The sequence below is a fragment of the Oncorhynchus kisutch genome, linkage group LG12, assembly GCF_002021735.2.
Source record: "Oncorhynchus kisutch isolate 150728-3 linkage group LG12, Okis_V2, whole genome shotgun sequence".
Lineage (NCBI taxonomy): Eukaryota > Metazoa > Chordata > Actinopteri > Salmoniformes > Salmonidae > Oncorhynchus > Oncorhynchus kisutch.
Genome location: NC_034185.2, coordinates 46,038,273 through 46,065,986, shown reverse-complemented (window position 1 = coordinate 46,065,986; position 27,714 = coordinate 46,038,273). Strand labels below are relative to the sequence as shown.

The following is a 27,714-nucleotide window of genomic DNA, read 5'->3' as shown; positions in this document are numbered from 1 at the left end:
GGTGACATCTGGCACTTGAGATATGTCGGAGAAGACAGAGAGAGAGTGGTGGATAGAGAGATCTTCCTTCAGATCTTCAACACTTGTATGTTTGTCAATTATGTGCTTTGTGTTGATTTGTAAATACTTATTAGAGAGAGAGAGTATTAATTTAGATAATTTTATAATATTCATATATTCAGTATCCTTGACTTTTTCCACATGTTGTTATGGTACAGCCTTATTCTAAAATGGATTCAATAGAAAATACACACAGTACCCCATAATTATGAAGTGAAAACAAGTTTTTAGACATTTTACCAAATGTATTTAAGATAGAAAAAAGAAATACCTTATTTACATAAGTACTCAGACCCTTTGCTATGAGACTCGAAATTGAGGTCAGGCGCATCCTGTTTGTATTGATCGTCCTTGAGATGTTTCTACAACTTGACTTGAGTCTAACTGTGGTAAATTCAAATCACAACTGTCTATTAAAGGTACCACAGTTGACAGTAGATGTCACAGCAAAAACCAAGTCATGAGGTCAAAGGAATTGTCCGTAGAGTTCTGAGACAGGATTGTATCGAGGCACAGATCTGGGGAAGGGTACCAAAACATTCATGCAGCATTGAAGGTCCACAAGAACGCAGTGCCCTCCATCATTCTTAAATGGAAGAAGTTTGGAACCAGCAAGACTCTTCCTAGAGCTGGCCGCAAGGCCAAACTGAACAATCGGGGGGGAAGGGCTTTAGTCAGGGAGTTGACAAAGAACCCGATGGTCACTCTGAAAGAGCTCTAGAGTTCCTCTGTGGAGATGGGAGAACATTCAAAAAGGACAACCATCTCTACATCAGTCCACCAATCAGTCCTTTATGGTACAGTGGCCAGACAGAAGCCACTCCTCAGTAAAAGGCACATGACAGCCTGCTTGGTGTTTGCCAAAAGGAACTCTTTGGCCTGAATGCCAAGCGACACGTCTAGAGGAAACCTGGCACCATCGCTACAGTGATGCATAGTGGTTGCAGCATCATGCTGTGGGGATGTTTTTCAGTGGCAGGGACTGGAAGGCTAGTCTGGTTTGAGGCAAAGATGAACGGAGAAAAGTACAGAGAGATCCTTGATGAAAACCTGCTCCATAGCGCTCAGAACCTCAGACTGGGGCGAAGGTTCACCTTCCAACAGGACAATGACCCTAAGCAGGGGTGGCTTCTGGACAAGTCTCTGAATGTTCTTGAGTGGCCCAGCCAGAGCTTGGACTTGAACCCAATCGAACATCTCGGGAGAACCCTGAAAATAGCTGTGCAGTAACGCTCCCCATCCAACCTGACAGAGCTTGAGAGGATCTGCAGAGAAGAATGAGAGAAACTCCCCAAATACAGGTGTGCCAAGCTTGTAGCGTCATACCCAAGAAGACTCAAGGCTGTCGTCGCTGCCAAAGGTGCTTCAACCAAGTACTGAGTAAAGGCTCTGAATACTTATGTAAATGTGATATTTCAGTTTTTTATTATTATAAATTAGCTAAAGTAAAAAAATTAAAAACAGTTTTTGCCTTGTCGTTATGGGGTATTGTGTGTAGATTGATGAGGAGGTGAAAAAACGTTTTAATACATTTTACAATAGGGCTGTACGTAACAAAATGTGAAAAATAACACTTTCCAAAACCAAATTGGTTTATATTTGATAAGCTGTTTGATCAACGCTTTCCTTTACAGTAGTGGATTATGTTTTTTAGACATGTTGCCTGGATGCTAATGTCCTTCTAGAGTTATAATATGTACTTATATGGAGGTAACGGCAAAACGGAAAATAATAACGGTCAATCCTGGGCTTTGAGCGTAGACAATGTCAGAGCTCGAGTCAATGTCAAGAGTCGACTGTATGGTTTTACCTATTGAGCACGAAACATAATTTTGTAAAATATTTATAATGTGATGCGTAGCAATGATACCATGTTGCAGGGGTGGGATGTAACAAAGGGACAGTTACGCCGCGATGGAGGATCAAACCCCCTGCGAGCGATGGTGGCATTTTCAATTTGACATGATGGAGGGTGTCATTATCAAAGAACCCAGCCCAGCATTTCCAGAGTCATAATTAGGAATGAATCAAACTCCACAAAGTGCTTCTGATCGGAAGGTTTTGGGACGCCGTAATTGCAGCAACACCACCTCAGAAACAGCTTGAAATTGATTTGTTATTGTCCAAAAGAAACTGTATTAAAGTCTAGGTCCTAGAGTTTTTCTCGTTCTGGTCACGTGGTAAAAACAAACTCCCATGCTTAACCATACGTAATGCTACCCAGTTAGTAAAACAGGACAAAACCGCAATCCATTGGGATTGTTCAACCAGTTTTGCCACCAGGTACGAGTGCTATAGTCTGACATATTGTGTATAAAGACTCAGTAAATAGAACAATCCCCATTATAGTCCATTGAAATCTTGTGGAGTAAACCACACTGCTTTCCTTGGGCCTGTCTGACTTGGCACCCATCAGCAGAAGGTAAATCCCCCTGACAAGACAAAATAAATCCTCAGCCCCCTGCTTCTTCTCTTCTTCTGCTTCCCGCTCTCTTTCGTTGACGTGCCGAACAATGACAAGTGGAGTCTATTTTCGCACGTTATTTTCCTTATTGCTGTTTACCGTCGGCCCTGTTTAATATTCATAATTAAGTGTCCTCCTCTACCATTTAGAGGCCGGTCAATGTCAATTATTGGGTGTTTACTCTTGGACTGCAGGAGTGAACGCAGCAGAGCCCTTACAGCCCATCTGAGAGGAGCCTTGACCCCTTCTCGACTTTTGGTTAGCAACCAAATTAGCATTAGCTCTGCCAGTGCTAGGCTGTCTTTTCTCTCTCTTTCTCACTCTCTTTATGTCTTTGCTGCAAATATTAGCAATATCACTACTCGCTACTGTATATAGCCTGTTTTTTTTACTGTTGTTTTATTTCTTTACTTACCTATTGTTCACCTAACACTTTTTTGGGGTGTTATTGGATAGAGCCTGTAAGTAAGCATTTCACTGTAAGGGCTACGCCTATTGTACTCGGCGCACGTGACAAATACACTTTGATTTGATCCTTTTTTGAAAGTTAGCGATTGTGTTAGCGGTGAAGCATAGCGTAGCTTCAGCTGTCACGTCAGCAATATTGTAAGCAGTAATGTAGTGTCTATGAAGGTATTAGCGAGAACATTTGTGAATAACATACTAGCTACAACAGCAGGATGAGCAATGGCCTGTGCTCGTACACAATACGTCTCAGCGGAGCCTCAACCCTATCAGTCTCTCACTCTCACTCCTTCCATTTCCTCTGAGGGGTGCCCCGGATAATTAACACTGTATCTTCCAGAGTGGAGGCCTGACCCTGTCAGACCCTCATGAAGTGTAGCGAGCACAGGAGGAATCCCTGGGGCAATCCTGACTACTTCCCAGTAGGTTCCTCAAAGGGCTCTGCCATGCTGGTCGGAGGCCTCCCTTCTCCAGCTGTTTTCCAGGCTGTAGCAGCTGGTGCTGCTGGCCAGGCCAACAAGGGACCTGCTGATGATCTCATCATCCTCAGACAGTGTATCTACATCAGCGTGATACAGTAATAGCGTAACGCTGTATTCAAGGTTATGAAGGGATTTATCACCGAGAAAGATTTGTAAGGTTTGTAGCACTACTGTTATGTCTATTTTATGGAGGAAAGTGTAAGTCCTTTTTAGATTACACAATATTTATTCTATTCTTTTTTTGTTAAAACGGTACTTTGTGAAAGGTTGGTTTGAAGGCTAATAGTTAAGATATAACACGTTTGATGATTCCTACAATAGACTTTGAGTGAAGGTTGTTAAAGGAGAAAGTGTGATACAGGCTTTTATCGACTTTCCTCAGAATCCGATCAATTTTCAAGGCTGGATTGTTTTCTGTCTGCAGCCGAAGACTGTTTAAAAAAAACAAAATGAATACATCATTGTGTTGTTAACAGAGGGCAGTAACAGCGAGTGGAGAAAACCACCGGGGAATCCAAGCGAGAGAAAAAAAATATTGCAGCCAGTCCGGTGAAATCCACAAAGCATATTGCATGTACCAGACCTACAGCATGGTCAAGCAAGGTAATGTTTCCCATACTACTACTAAACAACTATTATTTTAGAACCACGAAGAGTTACCGCTACTCGCTAAACAGGTGCTGCTTCCACTATTCCAGCACTATTTCAACATCATCAAATCCCCTCTGCTTAGTCTCACACAGTGACAACTAAAAGACACCGCAAACAATTGAATCCAATCAAGGTAAGGTAAATATGACATGGCTGTCCATGGTGCTGATTTCTATGTGTACGTGTGTGCGTGTGCATGCGCACTGGTAGAAAAAACATGTTGATTCACCTTTCTTGTAGAGAAACACCAATGCCATCCTCCTCTTTTTCTTGTTGACGAGACGGTCTATCACTCTGTCATACAGTACACACTTTTATTTTTTGTTGTCCTAGGCTATCTGGCTAAAATGCTTGCTCAGTAGCCTAACTTCCTTTCATGGGGCAACGATGAGCCTACCTAGTTAACATTAGCCTTCTACATCTAGCTACATGTTGAGCTTTCCATCCTCTCAGGCCAGGGGGCACAATGTATGAATTTATGGCTGGATCAGAATCGCCCTTATAATCATTGGCCAGTACGGAGAATTAAGTAAAACTAGGAGTCCAAATCCCTATCTCCATCCATGGAAAATTTAGGAAAGGGACAATTTTAGCTAATTTAGGAAAGAGACCATTTCTAGCTAGCCACCAGAGGACAACAACACAACGAGATGCAGAAATTCAACAGTAAAATTACCTTACCGAAGAGCTCAGTGATTTCAACGTGGCACCGTCATAGTGGCAGGATCTTTACATAGATATTTCCAACAAGTCAGTTCGTCAAATTTCTGTCCTGCTAAAGGTCAACTGTAAGTGCTGTTATTGTGGAAACGTCTAGGAGCAACAACGGCTCAGCCGCGAAGTGGTAGGCCACACAAGCTCACAGAACGGGACCACCGAGTGCCTGAGCGCGTAGCACGTAAAAATGATCTGTCCTCGGTTGCAACACTCTACCGAGTTCCAAACTGCTTCTGGAAGCAACATCAGCACAGGATATGTTCGTTGGGAGCTTCATGAATTGGGTTTCCAATGCAGAGCAGCCCCACACAAGCCTAAGATCACCATGCATAATGCCAAACATCGGCTGGAGTGGTGTAAAGCTCACCGTCTTTGGACTCTGGAGCAGTGGAAACGTGTTCTCTAGAGTGATGAATCACGCTTCACCGTCTGGCAGTCCGGTGGACTAATCTGTGTTTGGCGGATGACAGTAGAACGCTACCTGCCCGAATGTATAGTGCCAACTGTAAAGTTTGGTGAAGGAGGAATAATGGTCTGGGTCTGTTTTTCATGGTTCAGGCTAGGCCCCCTAGTTCCAGTGAAGGGAAATATTAACGATACAGCATACAATGACATTCTAGACGATTCTGTGGATCTAACTTTGTGGCAACAGTTTGGGGAAAGCCCTTTCCTGTTCAAGCATGACAATGGCCCCGTGCACAAAGCGAGGTACATACAGAAATGGTTTGTCAAGATTGGTGTGGAAGAACTTGACTGGCCTGCACAGAGCCCTGACCTCAACCGTGGCTAATGCCAGGCCTGACATCAGTGCCTGACCTCACTAATGCTCTTGTGGCTGAATGGAAGCGTCCCCACAGCAATGTTCCAACATCTAGTGCAAAGCCTTTCCAGAACTCCATATTAATGCCTATGATTTAGAATGAGATGTTCAAAGAGCAGCTGTCCACATACTTTTGGTTATGTGAATCGAAGGAAAATTCTGAAAATATTTTTTTCCTGGTACATGTTTGGGGGAAGCTCGGGTTCCCTTGACCTCCATGAATAGACACCACTGACAGAGATACCTCTTTGAAAGGATTTCAAATAAAAATAACACAAAAGGGAAGAAAGAGATTCTCACCTCTCGTCTCTCTTACCTTACACAACAGACACACCACCTGACGTTCACACACGTTGAGCAAGTCAATATCCCCATTTTACAATATCAGAATATTTCCCAGTCCATGTGAGGCATTTTGAGAGGAAACGGCATGGTAGCACTAGTTGCCCTCTGTGAGTTCCATGTAAATAGAAGGTTGAACCTTTTAGCAAATCACATGTTCATCCGCTGTTTGACACACCCAGAGGGTGTGTGTGTGGTGCGTGTTTGTGTGGGGTGTGTGCGTTCAAACATGCACCGAGACAACCTCACAGTGCACCAATCTGATCGTAGCTTACACAGACACCGAGCAAAAAACGAACCAAACGGGGCCCAGAAAAACATTTCCACTTGGTGAGAAGTGGATTGCGAAAGACAGCTAAAATGTATGGAGAAAAATTTGAAACAGGCAGAAAAGTGTGGTAGTGGGATAATTCCCCTTCCAGGGCTCCAGCCGGTGCCAATTTGCTGAGTTCTAATCCTGGCTGTGGCCTAAGTGCAGTATCACTTAGACTGGGGGTCACCATGACTCGACCTGTGGGGAGGTGGGGAGGCGGGCTGGGAGACAGTGAGCAATGTGTCAACAGGCACTGCCATGGAGAGGGGAAGTGAGTGGGATTGGGGTGAGTAGGGTTACAGACATACGCCCTGCTGACCCACAGCAGTTAAGTGGTGTGTGTGTGTGCGTGTGTGTGTGTGTGTGTGTGTGCGTGCGTGCGCGTGCGCTACGACAAATTTGTATCTGCAGTTGTGCACCTGAGAGGGTTAAGAACCACATTCAGTTCCTCGTTCCTATTTGGATGTGCTGAAAGATATAGCCTTGCCCCTCAGCTCAGCTCCCCACTCTTGGGGGTCATGTATGGGCCCGAGACTAATGGAGTGGCCCCTTCCTGATGGTGATTTTTGTCTGACTCACCGCCACGATATCTCCCAGGTGCCCTGGGGCCATCGCCGAAGTGCATGGAAATCCCTCGCCGCCCTAAACGCGACGGCAGATCCCTCTAGCTGATCCATCACCGAGCGGCGGGAAATGAAATGAACTAATAAATGAAAGGAGACATACGATGATGGAATGGGATTACATCGCCCAGGATTGAGAACAGTTCCTTAAACGGATTGACCAGGGCAGCCTATTCTATAGTGCACTGCTTTTGACCAGGGCAGCCTATTCTATAGTGCACTGCTTTTGACTAGGGCAGCCTATTCTATAGTGCACTGCTTTTGACCAGGGCAGCCTATTCTATAATGCACTGCTTTTGACCAGGGCAGCCTATTCTATAGTGCACTGCTTTTGACCAGGGCAGCCTATTCTATAGTGCACTGCTTTTGACCAGGGCAGCCTATTCTATAGTGCACTGCTTTTGACCAGGGCAGCCTATTCTATAGTGCACTGCTTTTGACCAGGGCAGCCTATTCTATAGTGCACTGCTTTTGACCAGGGCAGCCTATTCTATAGTGCACTGCTTTTGACCAGGGCAGCCTATTCTATAGTGCACTGCTTTTGACCAGGGCAGCCTATTCTATAGTGCACTGCTTTTGACCAGGGCTCACGTAGGGGTCTGGTCAGAAGTAGTGCACAACTGTGAAGCATTTGTTCTTCTTTTGCCTCTATACTCCAAAAGTGCGGTCCTTAAATCTGAACAATGATCCAACTAGGAGGTTAAAGTGCAGACTGTCAGCTTTTAATTTGAGGGTATTTTCATCCATATCAGGTGAACAGAAAATACAGCACTTTTTGTTCATAGTCTCCTGCCATTTTAGGGGGCCAAAAGTATTGTGACAAATTCACTTATACAGTATGTGTATTAAAGCAGTAAAAAGTGAAGTAGTTGGTCCCATATTTATGGCACGCAATGACTGCATCAAACGTGTTACTCTACAAACGGTTTGTTTGGGTTGTCTTTCAGATCATTTTGTGCCCAATATAAATTAATGGTAAATAATGTATTGTGTCATTTTGTAGTAATTTGTATTGTCAATAAGAATATAATATGTTTTTAAACACTTCTGCATTAATGTGGATGCGACCGTGATTACGGATGATCCTGAATGAATTGTGAATAATGAGGAGTGAGAAAGTTACAGACGCACAAATATCATAACCCCAAAGACATGCTAACCTCTCACCATTACAATTGCATGGGAGGTTAGCATTTTTGTGGGGAGCGTGCTATTTGTGCATCTGTAACTTTCTCACTGCCCAGGTCTGGTCTGTGTCTGACTGGTGCTGCAGATGTGGATGTCTATCTGGTCTGCATCCCACTCACACTCCACAGGTCCACAGTCAGCGATGCAGGGTTTTCACAGGGGAAACTGCACGTTTCTTAGCAAGCTCTGGGCAGACACACAGATGTGAAATCGTACACACTCAAACGTGCACGAGCACGCAAACGCACATGCACACGCTCGCAAAATAACACACGCACACATACATGCACGTACACACACACGTACACACTCTATTTATTTGTCTATCGCAAACACACACACACACACACGTACACACTCTATTTATTTGTCTGTTGCAAACACACACACGCACACATACACACACACAGCTTAGCAGCACTGTTTACTGAGATTCAGACACTTTGGTGCTGTAGGGAAAATAAAGAAGGTGTTAATGGGAGGGAGACATACATGATTCGTGCTGCTGCTTCTTGTTACTAATCACAATGTGTTCATGAGAACCGCTTGTTGTTTTTCCTCCTCTTTATTTCTGTGTTTGTCTGCTCTTTGCGGTCACGCGGTGCTGGTGCTACTGACCCCCCCCCCTCACACCGGAGAGACAGAAATAGCCCCTCGTTGTGCTTGATAAATAGGGCCTACTGGCCCTTCGGTGGAACAGTGTGCGTCAGTGATGTCCGGACTTTCCCCCTCTCTCTCTCCCTCCCTCTTTTTTTCCTCCCTCCCTCGTTTTTCCTCTCTCTCTCTCCCTCACTGATGAGAGGAGTGTCTCCCCCTCTCTCGCCTCTCTCTCTCTCTCTCTCTCTCTCTCTCACACCTCTCTGGTTTCTAACCCACTCTCCCTCCTTCTCCCACTCCTTCTCTCCCTCCCTCCTTCTCTCCCGAGCCACTTGCCATTCAGAGCAGGCAGGCTGCAGGCAGCGCCGGTGCTCTAGTCTCGCTGCCTCTCCTGCAGCAGGAATCGGAGGGGTTTTGTGTTGGCCTGATAGCCAGCTCTCACCCCCTTCCTCCCTCTGTACTACAGACCTTGGCGCTCAGTCCAACACACTTAGTGTTATCTCTTTATTTCCTCTCCTCTCCTTCCCTCTTTTGCCTTCTACTTTTTACACCGTGCTACATAATGTCTGCTCAGTGAATGATTTTGTGTGTTTCAGGAACGACTCATCAAATAAGGACACATCAGTTAAAGCGGTAATCGGCAGTAGAAACACTAACAAAATGTCCCCCCCGCCCCTAGTAAAAAGCTGAGGGATGGGGCTGGAGAAATGTACCCACTCTCAAATTCATAGACAGAGCTATGGATGTAATGACTGACCATCCGTGATATATCAATTATAGATTTTGAGGCTATATGGTGGCTATATATTTGATCTGTTTAGAAACATTGAGGTGCTGTAAAACAAGCTTGTATTTTGGGTTCTGATGGGGTACGACAGTTGAACTAAGCTCGTGAGGTATTTATATGTTCTATTCTTCAAGAATCAATGGGTTCATATCATCACATTTTAGGGATGTCGCAACTGTTGATTGCCTCTTTTTGTGCATTGCCTCTACCTTCCCCATGTCTGCATATGACAGAATATTTGTTTTGTTTTAGGTTGTTGTTCTTTAACCACATTGTTGCAGTGCTATGCCACAGGAACACAGCACTGTCAGTGTTGCTTAAGGGATGTTCTTCATGTAAGAGGGGATTCCGGAATGAGTAGGTGAACCCAGTTGCTTCCTCCTCCATTCAGATTTCACTTTTTGCATCAGCTATCTACTCCATTTTTTTTTTACATTTGGTGCGTGCATTCTAGGGTTGCAATATTCCAGTAACTTTTACAGAATTCCCAGGTTTTCCAGAATTCCCAGGTTTTCCAGAATTCCCAGGTTTTCCAGAATTCCCAGGTTTTCCAGAATTCCCAGGTTTTCCAGAATTCCCAGGTTTTCCAGAATTCCCAGGTTTTCCAGAATTCCCAGGTTTTACAGAATTCCCAGGTTTGACAGAATTCCCAGGTTTTACAGAAATCACCGGTTGCAATATTCTGGTCACCCAGCAATCATTCTGCAATTTTTTTTTTACATTTAAAAATACAATTCCAAAATAGCATATGTCTGTCCATTGTGCTCATCACACATGTACATGAAGCCACGCATTCTGTTCATGTACTGTATATAGCTTATGATTAGCTTAGGATTCCCAGTTTAGGATTCCAAGCTTAGGATTCCCAGTTTAGGATTCCAAGCTTAGGATTCCCAGTTTAGGATTCCCACTCTTTTATTTATCCTTTGCTTCTCCCTAGACCACAGACAATAATAGCATCATACAGCACAGAGCAACTCCAAAGTGTGTGTGCCTGTGTGCGTGTCTGTGTGTGTGTGTGTGTGTGTGCCTGTGTGTGTGTGTCTGTGTCTGTGTCTGTGTCTGTGTCTGTGTCTGTGTGTGTGTGTGTGTGTGTGTGTGTGTGTGTGTGTGTGTGTGTGTGTGTGTGTGTGTGTGTGTGTGTGTGTGTGTGTGTGTGTGTGTGTGTGTGTGTGTGTGTGTGTGTGTGTGTGTGTGTGTGAGAAATAGCAAGAATATGCAAAAAGGCCGTTAGACATGAGAGACTTTTTGCCAGAAGGCACTCTCTTGCTCCTCCTCAGACACACAGCTATGGGAGCTACTCTACACACTGAACCAGAATGGCAGGAGAACCCATTTAAAAACAACACGGCTATGTGATACCAGTACTGGCCATGTGAGAAGCAGACACTGAGACAAACCCGGCGAGCCAATGCATATGCTTTTGCAATGTAGTGAAGTGGAAACCACACGGATGACTATGAGTGTATGTGTGTGTGTGGGGGGGGGGGGGGGGGGGGGGGTGCAGAAGTTGTCTGTATTCAGTGTCGGACAAAGGTTAAGGGTGAGTCTTCCTATCTGACCTATGACCCCCACACACATTTATTGTGACTTGTCTCCAGTGAGTTTTATGGGCCTACTTGGTTATGTAATTCCACTGCACCTTTAACAAGCTTAACCAATGGTTGCCGTTGATGAATATCAGTAGCACTTAAGTAAAAAGTACTTTAAATTACTCCGTAAGTAGTTATGGGGGGTGTCTGTACTTTACTTTACTATTTATATTTTTGGCAACTTTAACTTTTTTCTTCACTACATTCCTAAAGAAAATAATGTACTTTCTACTCCATACATTTTCCCTGACACCCAAAAGTACCCCTTAGATTTTGACAGGAAAATGGTCCAATTCGCACACTTATCAAGAGAACATCTCTGGTCCTCCCTACTGCCTCTGATCTAGCGGACTCACTAAACACAAATGCTTTGATGGTCAATTATGTGTTGTAGTGTGCCTCTGGCTATCAGTCAAAAAAAAAAAACTGCACAGTCTGGTTTGCTTAATACTTTCACTTTTGATACTTAAGTACATTTTAGCAATTCCATTTACTTTTGATACTTTTGATATTTAAAACCAAATACTTTTAGCCTTTTACTCAAGAGGTATTTTACCGGGTGACTTTCACTTTTACTTGAGTAATTTTCTATTAAGGTATCTTAACTTTTACTCAAGTATGACAATTGAGTACCTTTTCCACCACTGATGAATAAATGTCTAGACCTAATCAGAAAAACTGAGTTAGAAAGATTTTGAGTTTGAAAGACCTCATTTTCTGCTAGTTAATCTAATTGTTAATTCCAGGATGAAACACAACATAATCATATTATCTCATCTCACCGCATTCTACACAAAAAAAGAGGCTGGTTTATTGTCCTGCTATCCTGTAATCAAACCAGGTTGATGGTTGCAGTTTCGCTGTGGCTCTTTAAGCTCCACTTAATGAGAACAAGTCAAATGGTTGCTGCACACCCCTGGACCCACCAATACACACACACACACACACACACCGCTATAGAGCAGCTCAACTTATCTTAATGAGGATCTGGCTGAACCATTATCTACTGTTAACCCAATGTGGTCTCTCTCTCTCTCTCTCTCTCTCTCTCTCTCTCTCTCTCTCTCTCTCTCTCTCTCTCCCCTCACTCTCTCTCTCTCCTCTTTCTCTAAGCCTGGAGTCAGTGTAACCAACCTGGACAGTAATTGTTCCTTGCATTGGGCCTTAATTGAATTGACAAGGAGCCGGAATTGATATCATTTAACACATTGATCTCGAGAGAATGAGACGTGTGCTTTGTGCCGAACCAACAAAAAATAGCTCTCCCCCCTCTCTTCTTTTGTTGTCTGACCATCTTATTATCTCTCTCTCTCTCTCTCGCTCTCTCTCTCTCTTCAATATACAGGGTATCTGTCAATTCTCTCTTTCTATACCTCTATCGTTCTCTCTTTCTCTCTCTCTGCTCTACCTCTCTCTCTCTCTCTCTGCTCTACCTCCCTTTCTCTCTCTCTGCTCTACCTCTCTCTCTCTCTCTCTCTGCTCTACCTCTCTCTCTCTCTCTCTCTCTCTCTCTCTTTGGCTATCTGCCTCTACCGTGCCCCCTTATTGAACGCAGATCCCTTCATCATCTCCTCCTCTATTCTCCCAACCTCATTCTCTTTCCCCTCTCCCGCTCTCACATGGCACTAGACATCCAAATAATGTTCTGTCTGCCTCGGCCCGAGAATTGCATGTCTTATTCCACTATTAGTGGGTAGCGAGTGGGGAGGGGAGGAGGGAAGGGTGCACAGCAAAGCAATTTGCGCTGAGTGCACTACAGTACATGAGTGATTGGAGCGGGGACTGAGCGGGAGGAGAAGGAACAGCATGTTGGTCCCAGCTGTTGCACATCGAGAGCTGTTTCTACCATCCACCAGCCAGCCAGTCTCCTGGGTAAGCTGGAGACACTTTGCCATTACCGCTTCCATTATCCAACCGCCGCGGTACCTATGAGCGGTATGAGCTTATCACCACGATGCCACCCAGAACCATGGAAAATGGATGACGGGAAAGAGTCCCCTTAGAGAATGAATCGGGGAAACAATGAGCAGATGGGAGACCCTTACGGTCTGTGAATGGAGGCCATTGACAACACCTTTGGGGGTTGAATTGAAACCACAAAACCCCAACATGCATACTCCATGATGTGGTCTGTGTCGTGAAATACACACACGATGCCGTGTGTAGGATGGTTGGATGGATGAATAGTGATAGATGAATGGACGGTTGTTGGTTGCTGTTCTCTATTGTGTTGTCAAGGTGGATAATGGACCTGTGTGGAAGGTGTGTGGGCACATAGACACACACAGACACACACACACACACACACACACACACACACACACAGACACACACACCCGACAGACCACAGCTGTGACCTGGCCATGGGGAGCATGAGGCATATGATTCAACCACTGTAACCTATGATTCATGGTCGGAGGCTAACATTTAGGTGACGTTTTGACAACATTGGGATGACGTTGTGACTGCAAAACACTTTTATTTAGCATTTTATAATGAGCAATACATTCTCCATGGCGGATAGATGTCTGATGATATACATTGTAATGATGTGAATGGTAGTAATATTTAATAGTAGCTAGTTATACCACCAATACCACTATGTATTGACGTGACATAACTAGTTAGTACTAGAGTATATGGCACAATGCATTTATTTGACTTAACTACCATCAATATGAAGGGGATAACTTCAAATTGGATACTACAAGCTTATGATTATGCATCGCAATGATCGTAATAACCGTTTGCACATGAAATGCAGATACACAAGTAATGCACTATAAGATATATTCAGCTCTGAGGTATTTAGTGGTGTTTTGGGGAAAGGATGTGCGCCCCCCAAATGAAACCCTATTCTCCATGGGCCCTGGTCCAAAGTGGTGCACTATAAAGTGCACTATAAAGGTGCCATTTGACTGGCTTCATCCAGCATTCTACTAGGAGCCAGAGGGAGCCTGCTATAACAGGTTTAGTGTGATGATGGGTTTTCCTCCCCGGTTAGAATTCAGGCCGCTGTGTTTCACCGTTTCATAATCTACGTAATGCAGATTTGGAAGAGCTCTAGCTGGCAACTAGGCCAGGGCGATTATCAATTCTTGGAAGAAGAAAAAACTAAACACAAAAGCACGGATGAGGGTTTTGACTTTGAATTACAAAGTAATGACATTGATAGTCCAATCTTCCGCCATGATGTGTATTATGACAATGCAACACAATGGTTTATGAGTGTCTCCTCTCTGTCTATTTGTCGTTGATGATCCCATTCTTCTCGTGTGAAACTCATAGAAGACATACGAGTCTTGAATAACAGTCAAATCTAGAATTGGAACATCTATACTTTTGGACTTTGAAATGAATAACCATACAGCTATTGACTCTTTGTCGTCGTTTGAATCCCAGAATGCCCCTTTAACTCACAGGAGTCTAGATGAGAAGCTCTCCCATTCTGAACATCCTCTGATTCTGCTCTCTTTTTACATTGGGTGGCAAGATCTCTTAATCCTCTGCCTCCCTACAGCGCTTAAATGACACATTAGCATGTGGCTCTCCAGGCAGTCTGGATGACTAATGTTGTCATGTCCTCTCCTCTGCGATACTGGCTTCTGTGTGTGCATGTGTGTGCGTGTGCGTGATACGCACGCACATGCACAAAACCGGAAAGGGTTCAGCCCTCCAGGACCGGAGTTGAATTGCCCTGCTGTAGGGTTTTAAGCCTTATTTGAATATTTCCCAGGGTACCTGTCGAGTAAATTTTTTCGTTACCAGAGCCACCCATGACTGTGTTTGCTAGTGACGAAGACATGGTTGTTGCATTCAGTAGTTCTCAGTCCTGAGGCCTTCACCAAGTGAGATTGTACGTGAATATGTTGTCATTCAAATATAATTATTTAAGACAATACAGAACCTTTTTCATAAGGCGTTCTTTTGAGGGCCAAGTTTTAATACAGTGGCCTGAAACTCATATTTGACAGGCCCTGACATTACACATGGGGTTAGGGCCGGGTAGGGCCTGTTTTTCAGCAATAACTAGGGTTACGGGCAGGGCTCAGGTATCACAATTTGCATTCGCTCTGCTGCGCAGTACAGTCATTATGTCTAAGATCATTACATGGTGTCAGAAGGGCTTCAATGTATATTAAATAGGAGAGATTATTTCACAGAAAATAATCATGTTCCTTGAGTTTTATCAACTAACTGCTCTCTCGTCTCTTCATTGAGCAGAGCAGCCCAAGCGGTGCCGTTGCTATGGATACTCGCAGACTTAGATTGCTATGAGCAGAGCGCATGCAGAGAGAGCTACGCACAGGGAGGGAGTGACAGACAGAGAGGAGCAGTTAATAGATTTACTAACAGAGGATTTTCATCAGATTTCAGGTATTGGGCAGATTTCAGGTTACATTTCGCAGAAGCAATTGGGCCTGGGTAGGGTAGGGCCTGAACGTCGCAGGCATGGGTAGGGCTCAGGCTTAAAACGAATGCTCATGCATTCGACTCAGGCTCTATTTACAGGCCACATCAGGCACATCAACATTTAGAATTTTTAATTCACCTGCAATCTGCATTCAAAATGACAGCCACAGTTGTTGGGAATACTAAGATATGTGACTACCTTAAACATCTAAACTGCAACAACCATTTCAGTAGTGGGTGCAATAAGTCCAAGTAACAGATTTAAACAGTTTAGAAAAATGTATGTTAGTTGCAAAATATATGTATTTGTATGTATTTGAGTTGCAAAATATATGTATTTGTATGTATTTGAGTTGCAAAATATATGTATTTGTATGTATTTGAGTTGCAAAATATGAATTAATTAAACAATCAGTGAACAAAATATAGATTGAAACAAACATTTAAACAAATCTACCGGCAATAGAGTATGTTGAGAAATATGATAATGATGTGCATGGTTTTGGTTCAATTCTGGTTACTAATAATTACTGCAGTGGGTTAAATCAGGGTCACATAGAGTGTTTCTTGGTAGTCTTAAACCAATATACTTTGAAACAAAATGTGGATAAAGGACCTGTGTGGAATTTACACCTCACATACACATTTTTTCATTTTTCGCCTAAAATGACATACCTACTTACACCTTAGCCAAATACATTTAAACTCAGTTTTTCGCAATTCCTGACATTTAATCCTAGAAAAATTCCGTGTTTTAGGTCAGTTAGGATCACCACTTTAAGTTAAGAATGTGAAATGTCAGAATAATTGTAGAGAGAATGATTTATTTCAGCTTTTAATTTCTTTCATCACATTCCCAGTGGGTCAGAAGTTTACAGTGGGTCAGAAGTTTACATTAACTTGGGTCAAACATTTTGGGTAGCCTCCCACAAGATTCCCACAATAAGTTGGGTGAATTTTGTCCCCTTCCTCCTGACAGAGCTGGTGTAACTGAGTCATAGAGCAAAATGTGTGTGTTTGTGAGAGTCTCAGCTTTTCATAGACGTTTTTGTAAAATGACCTGGCCCTGGAACCCTTCGGGATCCCCCTTGGCTCACAAACACCTCTCTAGCTCACAAACACCTCTCTAGCTCACAAACACCTCTCTAGCTCACAAACACCTCTCTAGCTCACAAACACCTCTCTAGCTCACAAACACCACTCTAGCTCACAAACACCTCTCTAGCTCACAAACACCTCTCTAGCTCACAAACACCACTCTAGCTCACAAACACCTCTCTAGCTCACAAACACCACTCTAGCTCACAAACACCTCTCTAGCTCACAAACACCACTCTAGCTCACAAACACCACTCTAGCTCACAAACACCTCTCTAGCTCACAAACACCACTCTAGCTCACAAACACCACTCTAGCTCACAAACACCTCTCTAGCTCACAACCCCCGTCTAGCTCACAAACACCATTCTAGCTCATCCACCGTAATCACAGACCGATGGAAATAGACAAATCCAATGGTACAACCCAGACGTCTGGAGCTCAAAAACATGTTTAAAAGGGGTTAGAAGTCGAAAATGTACCTGCATTACAGTGGGACTCATTTGGTTAATTCAAAGGTTCTTTATCGGGCAAGAGTTCTCCAAGGAATCTTAAGAGCTGAAGAACTATTTAAAACACGCAGACACACTTTAAGCTAGGTGGGTTTGCCTTTTGTTGCGTTCCCCATTGCCTAGTTAAATATGGGCTTGCAGCCCGGGCCTATCCATCCAGATTATGAGACTGAGGTTTTCTCCTCACTGTTTGGTGCATCATGCCCTATTACCATTAGGACCGTGGCTGAGGAGTGTGTGTGTGTGTGTGTGTGTGTGGGGGGGGGGGGGGGGATCCATGTTTCCTCTGGTTGCAGTGGCCTTGGTCCAAGGGCAAAACAGCAATACATGAAATGAATGGGAGGAATCATATCTATTTCAATGGACCTTTTTTCCCTCATGTCCTCATGTCTTTCAGAGACCAGAACTTTTAGAACTAATATAAGACCCCATATAAGACCTAGGGATGTAGACACTGTGTAGTGTTCCCATTCAGTCATTGACACTCACTGCCTCGCTGTACACAAAGACGTGTATTTACCATGGGCTGTCATCGATCTCAATCGTCTTGAACGGAACAATACCCAAGGCCAGGCAATATTTATAAAACGTACAAATGGTCCAAATTTTGGAGAGCAGTGTTTGCCTTCTTTATTTATATGGGTTATTCTCATTGAGATCACATCTCTTTTACAAGAGTGACCTATTCAAGTGCCAGTTGAAGTACTCCATAAGAGAGTCTCCCCATAAACCCACATGATAAGTGTGTTAGGCAAGATCTCACTCCTCTTGAACCAGACCAGACAATATTTAGGGAAAAAAAAGTAATAGTAATAAAACAAAATAGGACAAGAGGGTCACTTGAATAACCCCTCATGATAAGGAAGAACAGTCCACTCCAGTAACCTGATCCTAGATGTGTTTGTGCTGTCTTGCCAAACCCTTATGGCTGTCACTTACAGTAGGTTATCACTCCATTGTTACATGTCTCCAAATAGAGGTCTCTGATTGATTGTTTTATTGGACAGGAAGTTGTTCCTGCTCTGTAATAGGTCTTTTGGAGTATATAACCCTTGGGTCGTGCCTATTCCCTCGCCGGTGCCTACTTCTCCCAGGGACCCAAACAAGACCCTGTGGACAGGCAGATGGGCCCGAAGGGCCTGGACACCGTTTAAATTGCTATGATTGGCCAGAGAATGCTCTCGGGCGGTGGAGGCGCGGTTTTAAAGAGGGGGCCCATCGCCGTTTAGAGCGATCTGCTGGGGGCATTCCCCTCTCGCAATTTTTTGTTTTGTCTTGTTTGATGGGAAACAATTTCAGGACTAATGGGAAACAATAATGTTTATAGCCCTGGTGGTGACAAACACATTGAGAGTGACAGAAAACGTTAACCTTGAGGCACCACGCACGTAGAACGACAACAAAAAAAAAGAAACCAAAAGAATGAAATAATGAATTGAAGGGAGTTGGAGAGGTCTGATCTGAATTCTGATTGAGGCACAACATAGAAAAATAGACGATAGATGACGTTGAGTGTTCTTTTCTGCTTTTAGTATCATAAGGATCATGGTAACACGACACATACATCCTCCCGAGCACAACATCTCCTTTAATTAAGAAATCTGCAGTTCAGTCAACGGAGACAGGGCCCTGATCAAAAGTATTGCACTACATAGGGAATAGAGTGTCATTTGGGACTTAGACTTGGTTCAGTTCAGTGGGACCTTTCAATGTTCAATCAATTTAGCTGTACAGCAGCACTCCGACAAGACTGAAGTGGGATATCTAGCAAATACTACATCCACTCCGTTATACAACGCTAGATACGGGAGATAATGGTGACCCTTATAGCCCTCAATGTGACGTTCCCCATATTACAGGCCTACATATGTCCCATTATCTCCCGTATCTAGCGTTGTATAACGGAGCGGATGTAGTATTGTAACGGCTCTGTAATAGAGTGGACCAGACACGCAAAACTCTCCCATAGTGACACAATGAGGATATGGTGTTCACATCCAAAACATGTCTAACCGTTCATGTAAATGGTCATCCTTACCACTCATTGGCATGTCCAGTATCTACACTACCCTCCATAATATTATTATTCTGCGTCTTTGCTAGGCTAGGAGGGGAGAGCGTGTACAGATGTAGGATCTTAAATTTGAGACAGTTTGCCACAGCATGAAAATAATCCTAGAGCAAAGGGAAATGTGGATTATTTTGTGGATTCTAATTAAGGGGCATTTTTTTAGGGGTTGAGAGATGTATCATTAGGGCAAGTCAAGTTTGACATGACCAACGCTACAAGTTTGTGTTTCCTGCTGGGCAACAAAAGAGTGATCAAATTAAGCTCCTTCATCTGTAGATGTTAGGTTGCTCTCTCTTCCCACCAAGATAATGATGTTAACACACTCCACTGTAGGACGGGATTGGAATGGGGTTGCTATGGCAACCAGGCAATTAATGTTGTATTCTCTTGCTATTGCTTTGACTGGAGTGTCGTCGGCGTCTCTGTACAATCTCTTGATTCGAATCTTTGATGGGCTCGCTAACTTTGATGGGCTCGCTATCTTTGATGGGCTCGCTATCTTTGATGGGCTCGCTAACTTTGATGGGCTCGCTATCTTTGATGGGCTCGCTAACTTTGATGGGCTCGCTATCTTTGATGGGCTCGCTATCTTTGATGGGCTCGCTAACTTTGATGGGCTCGCTATCTTTGATGGGCTCGCTAACTTTGATGGGCTCGCTAACTTTGATGGGATCGCTATCTTTGATGGGCTCGCTATCTTTGATGGGCTCGCTGTCTTTGATGGGCTCGCTAACTGTGATGGGCTCGCTAACTTTGATGGGCTCGCTAACTTTGATGGGCTCGCTAACTTTGATGGGCTCGCTATCTTTGATGGGCTCGCTAACTTTGATGGGCTCGCTAACTAAGGTATTGTGGTAAGAGGCGGCTTCCAATGAACCGAGCCGTCAGTCTAGCCAGCAGATGGCACCTGCTTGTAACTGAATTCATGTTGAATGTAGCAAACAGTGTTTGTTAAAGGGTGTTTGTTTAAACCCGCCTTCTTACATCCCCAAGGATTCTATTGAAGTCCCCTACATACTGTATGCCCAATGTATCGCTCCCCTTGCTCTCTTTTTAGCATCTGTTTGTCTCCCCTCTTTCTTGCATTCGCTCAGCACAATTTTTGCCATTTATTTATCGCTCGTTCTCTTCCTCTCCCTTTCTTGTCATCTTTATTCCCCTCTCCCTCTCTCTTCTCCTCTCCATCCCTCCCTCCCGAGGTTAAGAGGTTAAGAAGCGTAGCTGTGGGCGATGCCTAACCCCTGACCTCTAACCCCGGACTGTAGGAATCACACCGCCTCATCGCCCTATTGAACCCTCCGAAACAAATTCCTAACACAACATTAAGGATCTTTATGCCCTATTTAATGGAAGTCCCCTACGCAAAGGTTATCTCCCCTTTCATCATCCTAGGCCTCCAAATGGGACCCCATATGCTCCAAAGGGGCCACTGCGAAAATGAAAGGGAGTGTACTAAGGTCATTACCAGAATGCTTTGGAATATCATTGTCTCAGCTTCAGCATTATTTACGCTCGCCATCGCCCATAAACAATGAATATTTTTGGGTGGGACCGTTTATCCTTCTCTCTGGCAGTGATTCTCCTTTGATTCCATCAGGCGGTAATGGATTTTATATCTTTGATAGGCAATCTGTTTTATACTTATTAACTGTTCACGGCTTGAGGCATGACAATGCATCCAACCGCCAACCAGCCAACCGCCCAAGTCCTTTCCCCAGGCCCCCTAGGGAACGCTGCCTGTTGCTTGCTCCCTGTTTGCCCCCCCCCTCCTCCTCCTCTTCGCCGATCCCTGAGACAATAGATGGAATCTCACCTACGTTGCTGCAGCACTGTGTCCCTTGAAATGGAACATCTCTCGCCTTTAGTCTCCCATCAATATTTAATGGCCACCACTTGATTGTTCTATTTTTTCAGAGAGAGTGAGAGAGAGAGCGAGAGAGAGAGCGAGAGAGAGCGAGAGAGAGAGAGAGAGAGAGAGAGAGAGAGAGAGAGAGAGCGAGAGAGCGAGAGAGCGAGAGAGCGAGAGAGAGAGAGAGAGAGAGAGAGAGAGAGAGAGTCAATCAGTCAGTCAGTCAGTCAGTCAGTCAGTCAGTGAGTGAGTGAGTGAGTGAGTGAGTGAGTGAGTGAGTGAGTGAGTGAGTGAGTGAGTGAGTGAGTGAGTGAGTGGAAGAGAGAGGAATAGATGTTATTGTCATTTAGCGTGAGGTGACACTTGTGACTGTAACCAGCTGTGGACTGTCTGAGAGGGCCTGGGGGAAGAGGAAGCAGAAGGAAGGGCCAGCAGCCTAGCTGCCGCTAACACCACAGAAACTCCTAATTGTTCTCCAACAACACAAGGCCTCATATTGACCCCTCTCTCTCTCTCTGTTTTGTCTTTCTAGTCGCTTATTCGCTAACAGAATAGGGTTTTATTCAGTGACAGCTAAAGGCCCTTGAGAAAGAAGATATAATATATTATTTTTAGTCACAACATTTGGCGTCATTTGTTGAGCTCTAAAAACCCTTGAGATAGAAGCTGGATTAAAGCTGCCGTTTGTAGTGTTCGGCGGGTGTTACCAACCCAGTCCAAGTGGCCTAGTTAGCATGTACAGAAACCCACCTGGTTACAATTGCTTGTGTACCTCCAAAGCCTATAGTACTTCGCCTGTTAACTTGGTTTCATGCTTGATGGAATTTCTCAGAAAGGGCTCCATAGTTGCTCCCATGCAAAGTCGTCTTCGTCTGATGTCGGTCACCACGCCATCTTATTTGCTCTGTACTCTCCTTCTCAATCTGTGTGTATTGTAGTACCCTCACGCTCTTCTTTTATCCAGCCCTGCTGCTTTCTCTTACGCCTTGAACATCCAAAAGGCACTTACTGTATAAGAAACCGGAGGCAGGGAGTATTCCAGGAACTATTCCCCTCCTCTCCTCCCTTTTAACTGCAGTACAAACCTTTGTGCTCCCATTCCCCCCTGTAGTGTGTTACAAGCATAATGCACTTTGTGATGTGAGCAGTTGTGTGTGTGATGATGAATTAGTAACGTTACACAGGTAACCCTGAGGTAACACTGTGTCTCTCTGTTCCCCCCTCTCTCTCTACAGACTGGCAGGAAGGAGAAAGGAGACCCACTGAACTCTGCCATCGACAAGATGACCAAGAAGACCAGGGATCTGCGCAGACAGGTGGGTCACAGTGTCCAAAGCTGAGTTTGATGGATGCCATGTTTGCACCAAAGAGTTTGACCAACCTGGTTCGGAACGAACCCTGACATGATTAGTTACAGACGCCATATTTGCACTAAAAAGGCAATCGTATAGGGACAGTGGCCAACTCTGTTCCAACCCAAACAGGACATGACTGGCTAAAGATGCCATTTTTTGTACTCCAATGCAATTTATATGGGCAGTGTGGCCAACTTGGCTTCAACCAACACCTGACATGATTAGCTATAATAGACACACCATATTTTCACTGAAAGGCAATCATACTATACATGGAGAGAGTTTGGCCAGTTTAGCTCCAACCCATATCTGACATGACTGGTTATATATGCGACATCCTTGAGTCCTTTGACACCTATTCGATGATGGAGCCAACAAGTCTTCTTGTTACCATGTTGGCCAAACCCTCCGTAGTACCTGATTCATGGTCTGCACTTACACATTGCACAGACTGACACTCGATCCTGCATAGACAGACTGCTATTCAGATACTCAATATCACATGCAGTCTCACTTCACAAACACAGAGCTAAAGTGCCAAATGTGTTTCTGTCATTCAAATCTATCGACCGATCTTTCCACGTACACACTTGATTTCATGAATCTCAGGGGAGTATAGAGGCTGAGAGCTCGGAGCTATTACTTTCTCCCAAATTGCAATGCTCCTCTCCATTAGTGGCCCAAAAGGAGACACTTCATGTAGTGTTACATCTTGTTATAGGAATCAAAAGTCAAATTGATTTCTTTGGGAAGGCAATCTCATTTTGCCTCCCCATTCTTTCTACCCAAAATCTGTTTTATTTTTTTGTTGTACCGTATAATTCATCAAAAAATTCAGATCTGGCGAATGGTATTCACGGTAACCCAAAGGTTATTCCTTCACTTTTGTTAAGAGGTGTATTTCACAGCTCTATTACACAGTATTTATCAACCAAACAGGTGTTAATCTTACAGTATATCTTTAAAATGGCAATGACCTACAGTGCCACGGCTGTTGATAACTTAAATATTGGTCTAATAACCAATGAACTGAAAACACAGATTGATCAACTCCGACTGAACACGGTCTCCAACCTAGATACAGGAAGTGGTGGAAAAAGAACTGAATCATACTTGAGTCACAATAAAGATACCTTTAACAGAAAATGGGTCAAGTAAAAGTGAAAGTTACCCAGTAAAATACTACTTGAGTAAAAGTATAAAAGTATCTGGTTTTAAATGTCCTTAAGTGCAGTGGTAGAAAAAGTACAAAATTGGCATACTTGAGTAAAAGTACAAAGTAAAAGTAAATGCTACACATCAAATTCCTTATATTAAGCAAACCAGACGGCAATATTTTTGTATTCTTTTTCAATTAAGGACAGAAGGTGTTCACTTCAACACTCAGACATCATTTCCAAACACAGTAGTTGTGTTTTGTGAGTCTGCCATATCAGAGGCAGTAGGGATGACAATGTGTTATATTGATAGGTGCCATAATTTTGTCCTGCTTGAGCATTCTAAATGTAACGAGTGTCAGGGAAAATTTAAGGAGTAAAAAGTACATTTTTTTCTTTAGGAATGGAGTGGAGTAAAAGTAAAAGTAGTCAAAAATGTAAATAGTGAAGTACAGATACCCCAAAAAAACTACTGACGTAGTACTTAAAAGTATTTCTATGCTTCACATCTACCTGCTGTGATCTCATAAAATATTCATACCTCTTGACTTATTCCACATTTTGTTATGTTACAGTCTGATTTCAAAATTGATTAAATAGATATATTTTTTTTATCTCACACATCCACACACAATACCTCACAATGACAAAGTGAAAACATGTTTTTAGACAGTTTTGCTAATTTATTGAAAATTAAATACATACATATTTCACTATTATTTTCAAAATTCTTTGAGCTCTGTCAAATTGGTTGTTGATAATTGCTAGGCAACCATTTTCAGATTTTGCCATAGATTTTCAAGTAGATTTAAGTCAGAACTGTAACTCGGCCACTCAGGAAGTTTCACTGTCTTCTTGGTAAGCAACTCCAGTGTAGATTTGGCCTTGTGTTTTATGTTATTGTCCTGCTGAAAGTTGAATTCATCTCCCAGTGTCTGGTGGAAAGCAAACTGAAACAAGTGTTTCCATAGGACTTTTCCTGTGCTGTAATTTCTAAAATGGTTGACCTGATATAGATGAAAATACCCTAAAATCAAAGCTGACAGTCTGCTGTTTAGGTCTGCTATTCTAAAGTACTCTCGTACAGAGACTAAATAACCCAACTTTTGTCACTGTGCCAATATGTTTGGAGTTCACTGTAGTGGAGACATAGAGGAGACAGAGGGGATTCATAGAGGAGACAGAGGGGAAGCATAGAGGAGGCATAGAGGAGACAGATGGGAGATATAGTGGAGACAGAAAGGAGAGGGGGGACATAGAGGAGACATAGAGAAGACAGAGGGGAGGCATAGAGGAGACAGAGGGGAGATATAGTGGAGACAGAAGGGAGAGGGGGGACATAGAGGAGACATAGAGGAGACAGAGGGGAGAGGGGGGACATAGAGGAGACATAGAGCAGACAGAGGGGAGGCATAGAGGAGGCATAGAGGAGACAGAGGGGAGAGTGGGGACATAGAGGAGACATAGAGCAGACAGAGGGGAGGCATAGAGGAGGCATAGAGGAGACAGAGGGGAGATATAGTGGAGACAGAAGGGAGAGGGGGGACATAGAGGAGACATAGAGGAGACAGAGGGGAGAGGGGGGACATAGAGGAGACATAGAGCAGACAGAGGGGAGGCATAGAGGAGGCATAGAGGAGACAGAGGGGAGATATAGTGGAGACAGAAGGGAGAGGGGGGACATAGAGGAGACATAGAGGAGGCATAGAGGAAGCAGACGGGAGGCATAGAGGAGACATAGGGGAGAGGGGGGACATAGAGGAGACATAGAGCAGACAGAGGGGAGGCATAGAGGAGGCATAGAGGAGACAAAGGGGAGATATAGTGGAGACAGAAGGGAGAGGGGGGACATAGAGGAGACATAGAGGAGGCATAGAGGAGGCAGAAGGGAGGCATAGAGGAGGCATAGAGGAGACAAAGGGGAGATATAGTGGAGACAGAAGGGAGAGGGGGGACATAGAGGAGACATAGAGGAGGCATAGAGGAGGCAGAAGGGAGGCATAGAGGAGGCATAGAGGAGACAAAGGGGAGATATAGTGGAGACAGAAGGGAGAGGGGGGACATAGAGGAGGCATAGAGGAGGCAGAAGGGAGGCATAGAGGAGACAGAGGGGAGATATAGTGGAGACAGAAGGGAGAGGGGGACATAGAGGAGGCAGAGGGGAGGCATAGAGGAGACATAGAGGAGACAGAGGGGAGATATAGTGGTGACAGAAGGGAGAGAGGGGGACATAGAGGTGGCAGAAGGGAGGCATAGAGGAGACATAGAGGAGACAGAAGGGAGATATAGTGGAGACAGAAGGGAGAGGGGGACATAGAGGAGACAGAGGGGAGGCATAGAGGATGCAGAGGGGAGGCATAGAGGAGACATAGAGGAGACAGAGGGGAGATATAGTGGTGACAGAAGGGAGAGGGGGGACATAGAGGCGGCAGAGGGGAGGCATAGAGGAGACATAGAGGAGACATAGAGGAGACAGAGGGGAGATATAGTGGAGACAGAAGGGAGAGGGGGACATAGAGGAGACAGAGGGGAGGCATAGAGGAGGCAGAGGGGAGGCATAGAGGGGACATAGAGGAGACAGAGGGGAGATATAGTGGTGACAGAAGGGAGAGGGGGGACATAGAGGAGACAGAGGGGAGATATAGTGGAGACAGAAGGGAGAGGGGGACATAGAGGAGACAGAGGGGAGGCATAGCGGAGGCAGAGGGGAGGCATAGAGGATACAGGGGGAGGGAAAGACAGGAGCAGAAAAGCAGGAATTACACAGAGGGTCTGATATAGTAATTATGTCACAACAGCCCCAGAGGGGGCAATTCAATGGTGCTAAGAGACACTAGGCCTTCCAGGAGGGAGGGGAACTGAGCAAAGAGGCTTTGTCTGTGAAGTAACTTTGTGTGTGTGTGTGTGTGTGTGCGTGTGTGTGTGTGTGTGTGTGCGTGTGCGTGTGCGTGTGTGCCATAATCCCTTGTGTATGGCAGCCATCTCATGTTAGAACACAGAAACACACACAACGGTTGACACCTTTGTGTCATTGTGAAGACGGGAGAGAACAGTGAGAGAATTAGTACAATGACAGTGACAGCTGTCAGGAATACACACTCTGTGTGCAATTATAGGGTTTAACATGATTTTTGAATGACTACCTCATCTCTGTACCCCACACATACAGTTATTTGTAAGGTCCCTCAGTCGAGCAGTGAATTGCAAACACCGATTCAACCACAAAGAGCAGAGGATTTCCAGTACATTTGGTAAACGGGTAAAAATAACTAACAGACGTTGGATGGTGATGATTAATTACACGTTGGATGGTGTACCAGATACAGATATCCTTCCTAACTCAGTTGCCGGAGAGGAAGGAAACTGCTCAGGGATTTCACCATGAGGCCAATGGTGACTTTTAAACAGTTATAGAGTGTAATGGCTGTGATAGGAGAAAACTGAGGATGGATCAACAACATTGTAATTACTCCACAATACTAACCTAATTGACAGAGTGAGAAGAAGGAAGCTTGGGACAGAATAAAAAATATTCCAAAACTAAACTAATACTGCAAATATTGTGGCAAAGCAATTCACTTTTTGCCTTGTGTATATAGTTGAAGTCGGAAGTTTACATACACTTTAGCCAAATCCATTTAAACTCAGTTTTTCCCAATTCCTGACATTTAATTCTAGTGAAAATTCTCTGTCTTAGATCAGTTAGGATCACCACTTTATTTTAAGAATGTGAAATGTCAGAATAATAGTAGAGATAATGATTTATTTCAGAATTGATCTCTTTCATCACATTCCCAGTGGGTCAGAAGTTTACATACACTCAATTAGAATTTGGTAGCATTGCCTTTAAATTGTTTAACTTGGGTCAAACATTTCAGGTAGCCTCCCACGAGCTTCCAACAATAAGCCTGGTGAATTTTGGCCCATGAATTTTGGCCCCTTCCTCCTGACAGAGCTGGTGTAACTGAGTCAGGTTTGTAGGCCTCCTTGCTCACAGACGCCATTTCAGTTCTGCCCAAAAACCTAGACTTTGTTGTCCTTAAGCCATTTTGTCACAACTTTGGATGTATGCTTGGGGTCATTGTCCATTTGGAAGACCCCATTTGCGACCAAGCTTTAACTTCCTGACTGATGTCTTGAGATATTGCTTCAATATAT

The 27,714-nt window shown here is 44.1% G+C and overlaps 1 protein-coding gene across 1 annotated transcript in view; it reads left to right on the top strand.

The window, feature by feature from the left end:
- The window catches only part of LOC109901063 (catenin alpha-2-like), a 651,970-nt gene that overhangs the window by 463,766 nt on the left and 160,490 nt on the right, over nucleotides 1–27,714 (top strand). Inside the window, exon 8 of the mRNA XM_020497062.2 lies at nucleotides 22,280–22,360. Coding sequence (XP_020352651.2) covers nucleotides 22,280–22,360 — 81 coding nt within the window. The remainder of the gene's footprint in view (nucleotides 1–22,279; nucleotides 22,361–27,714) is intronic.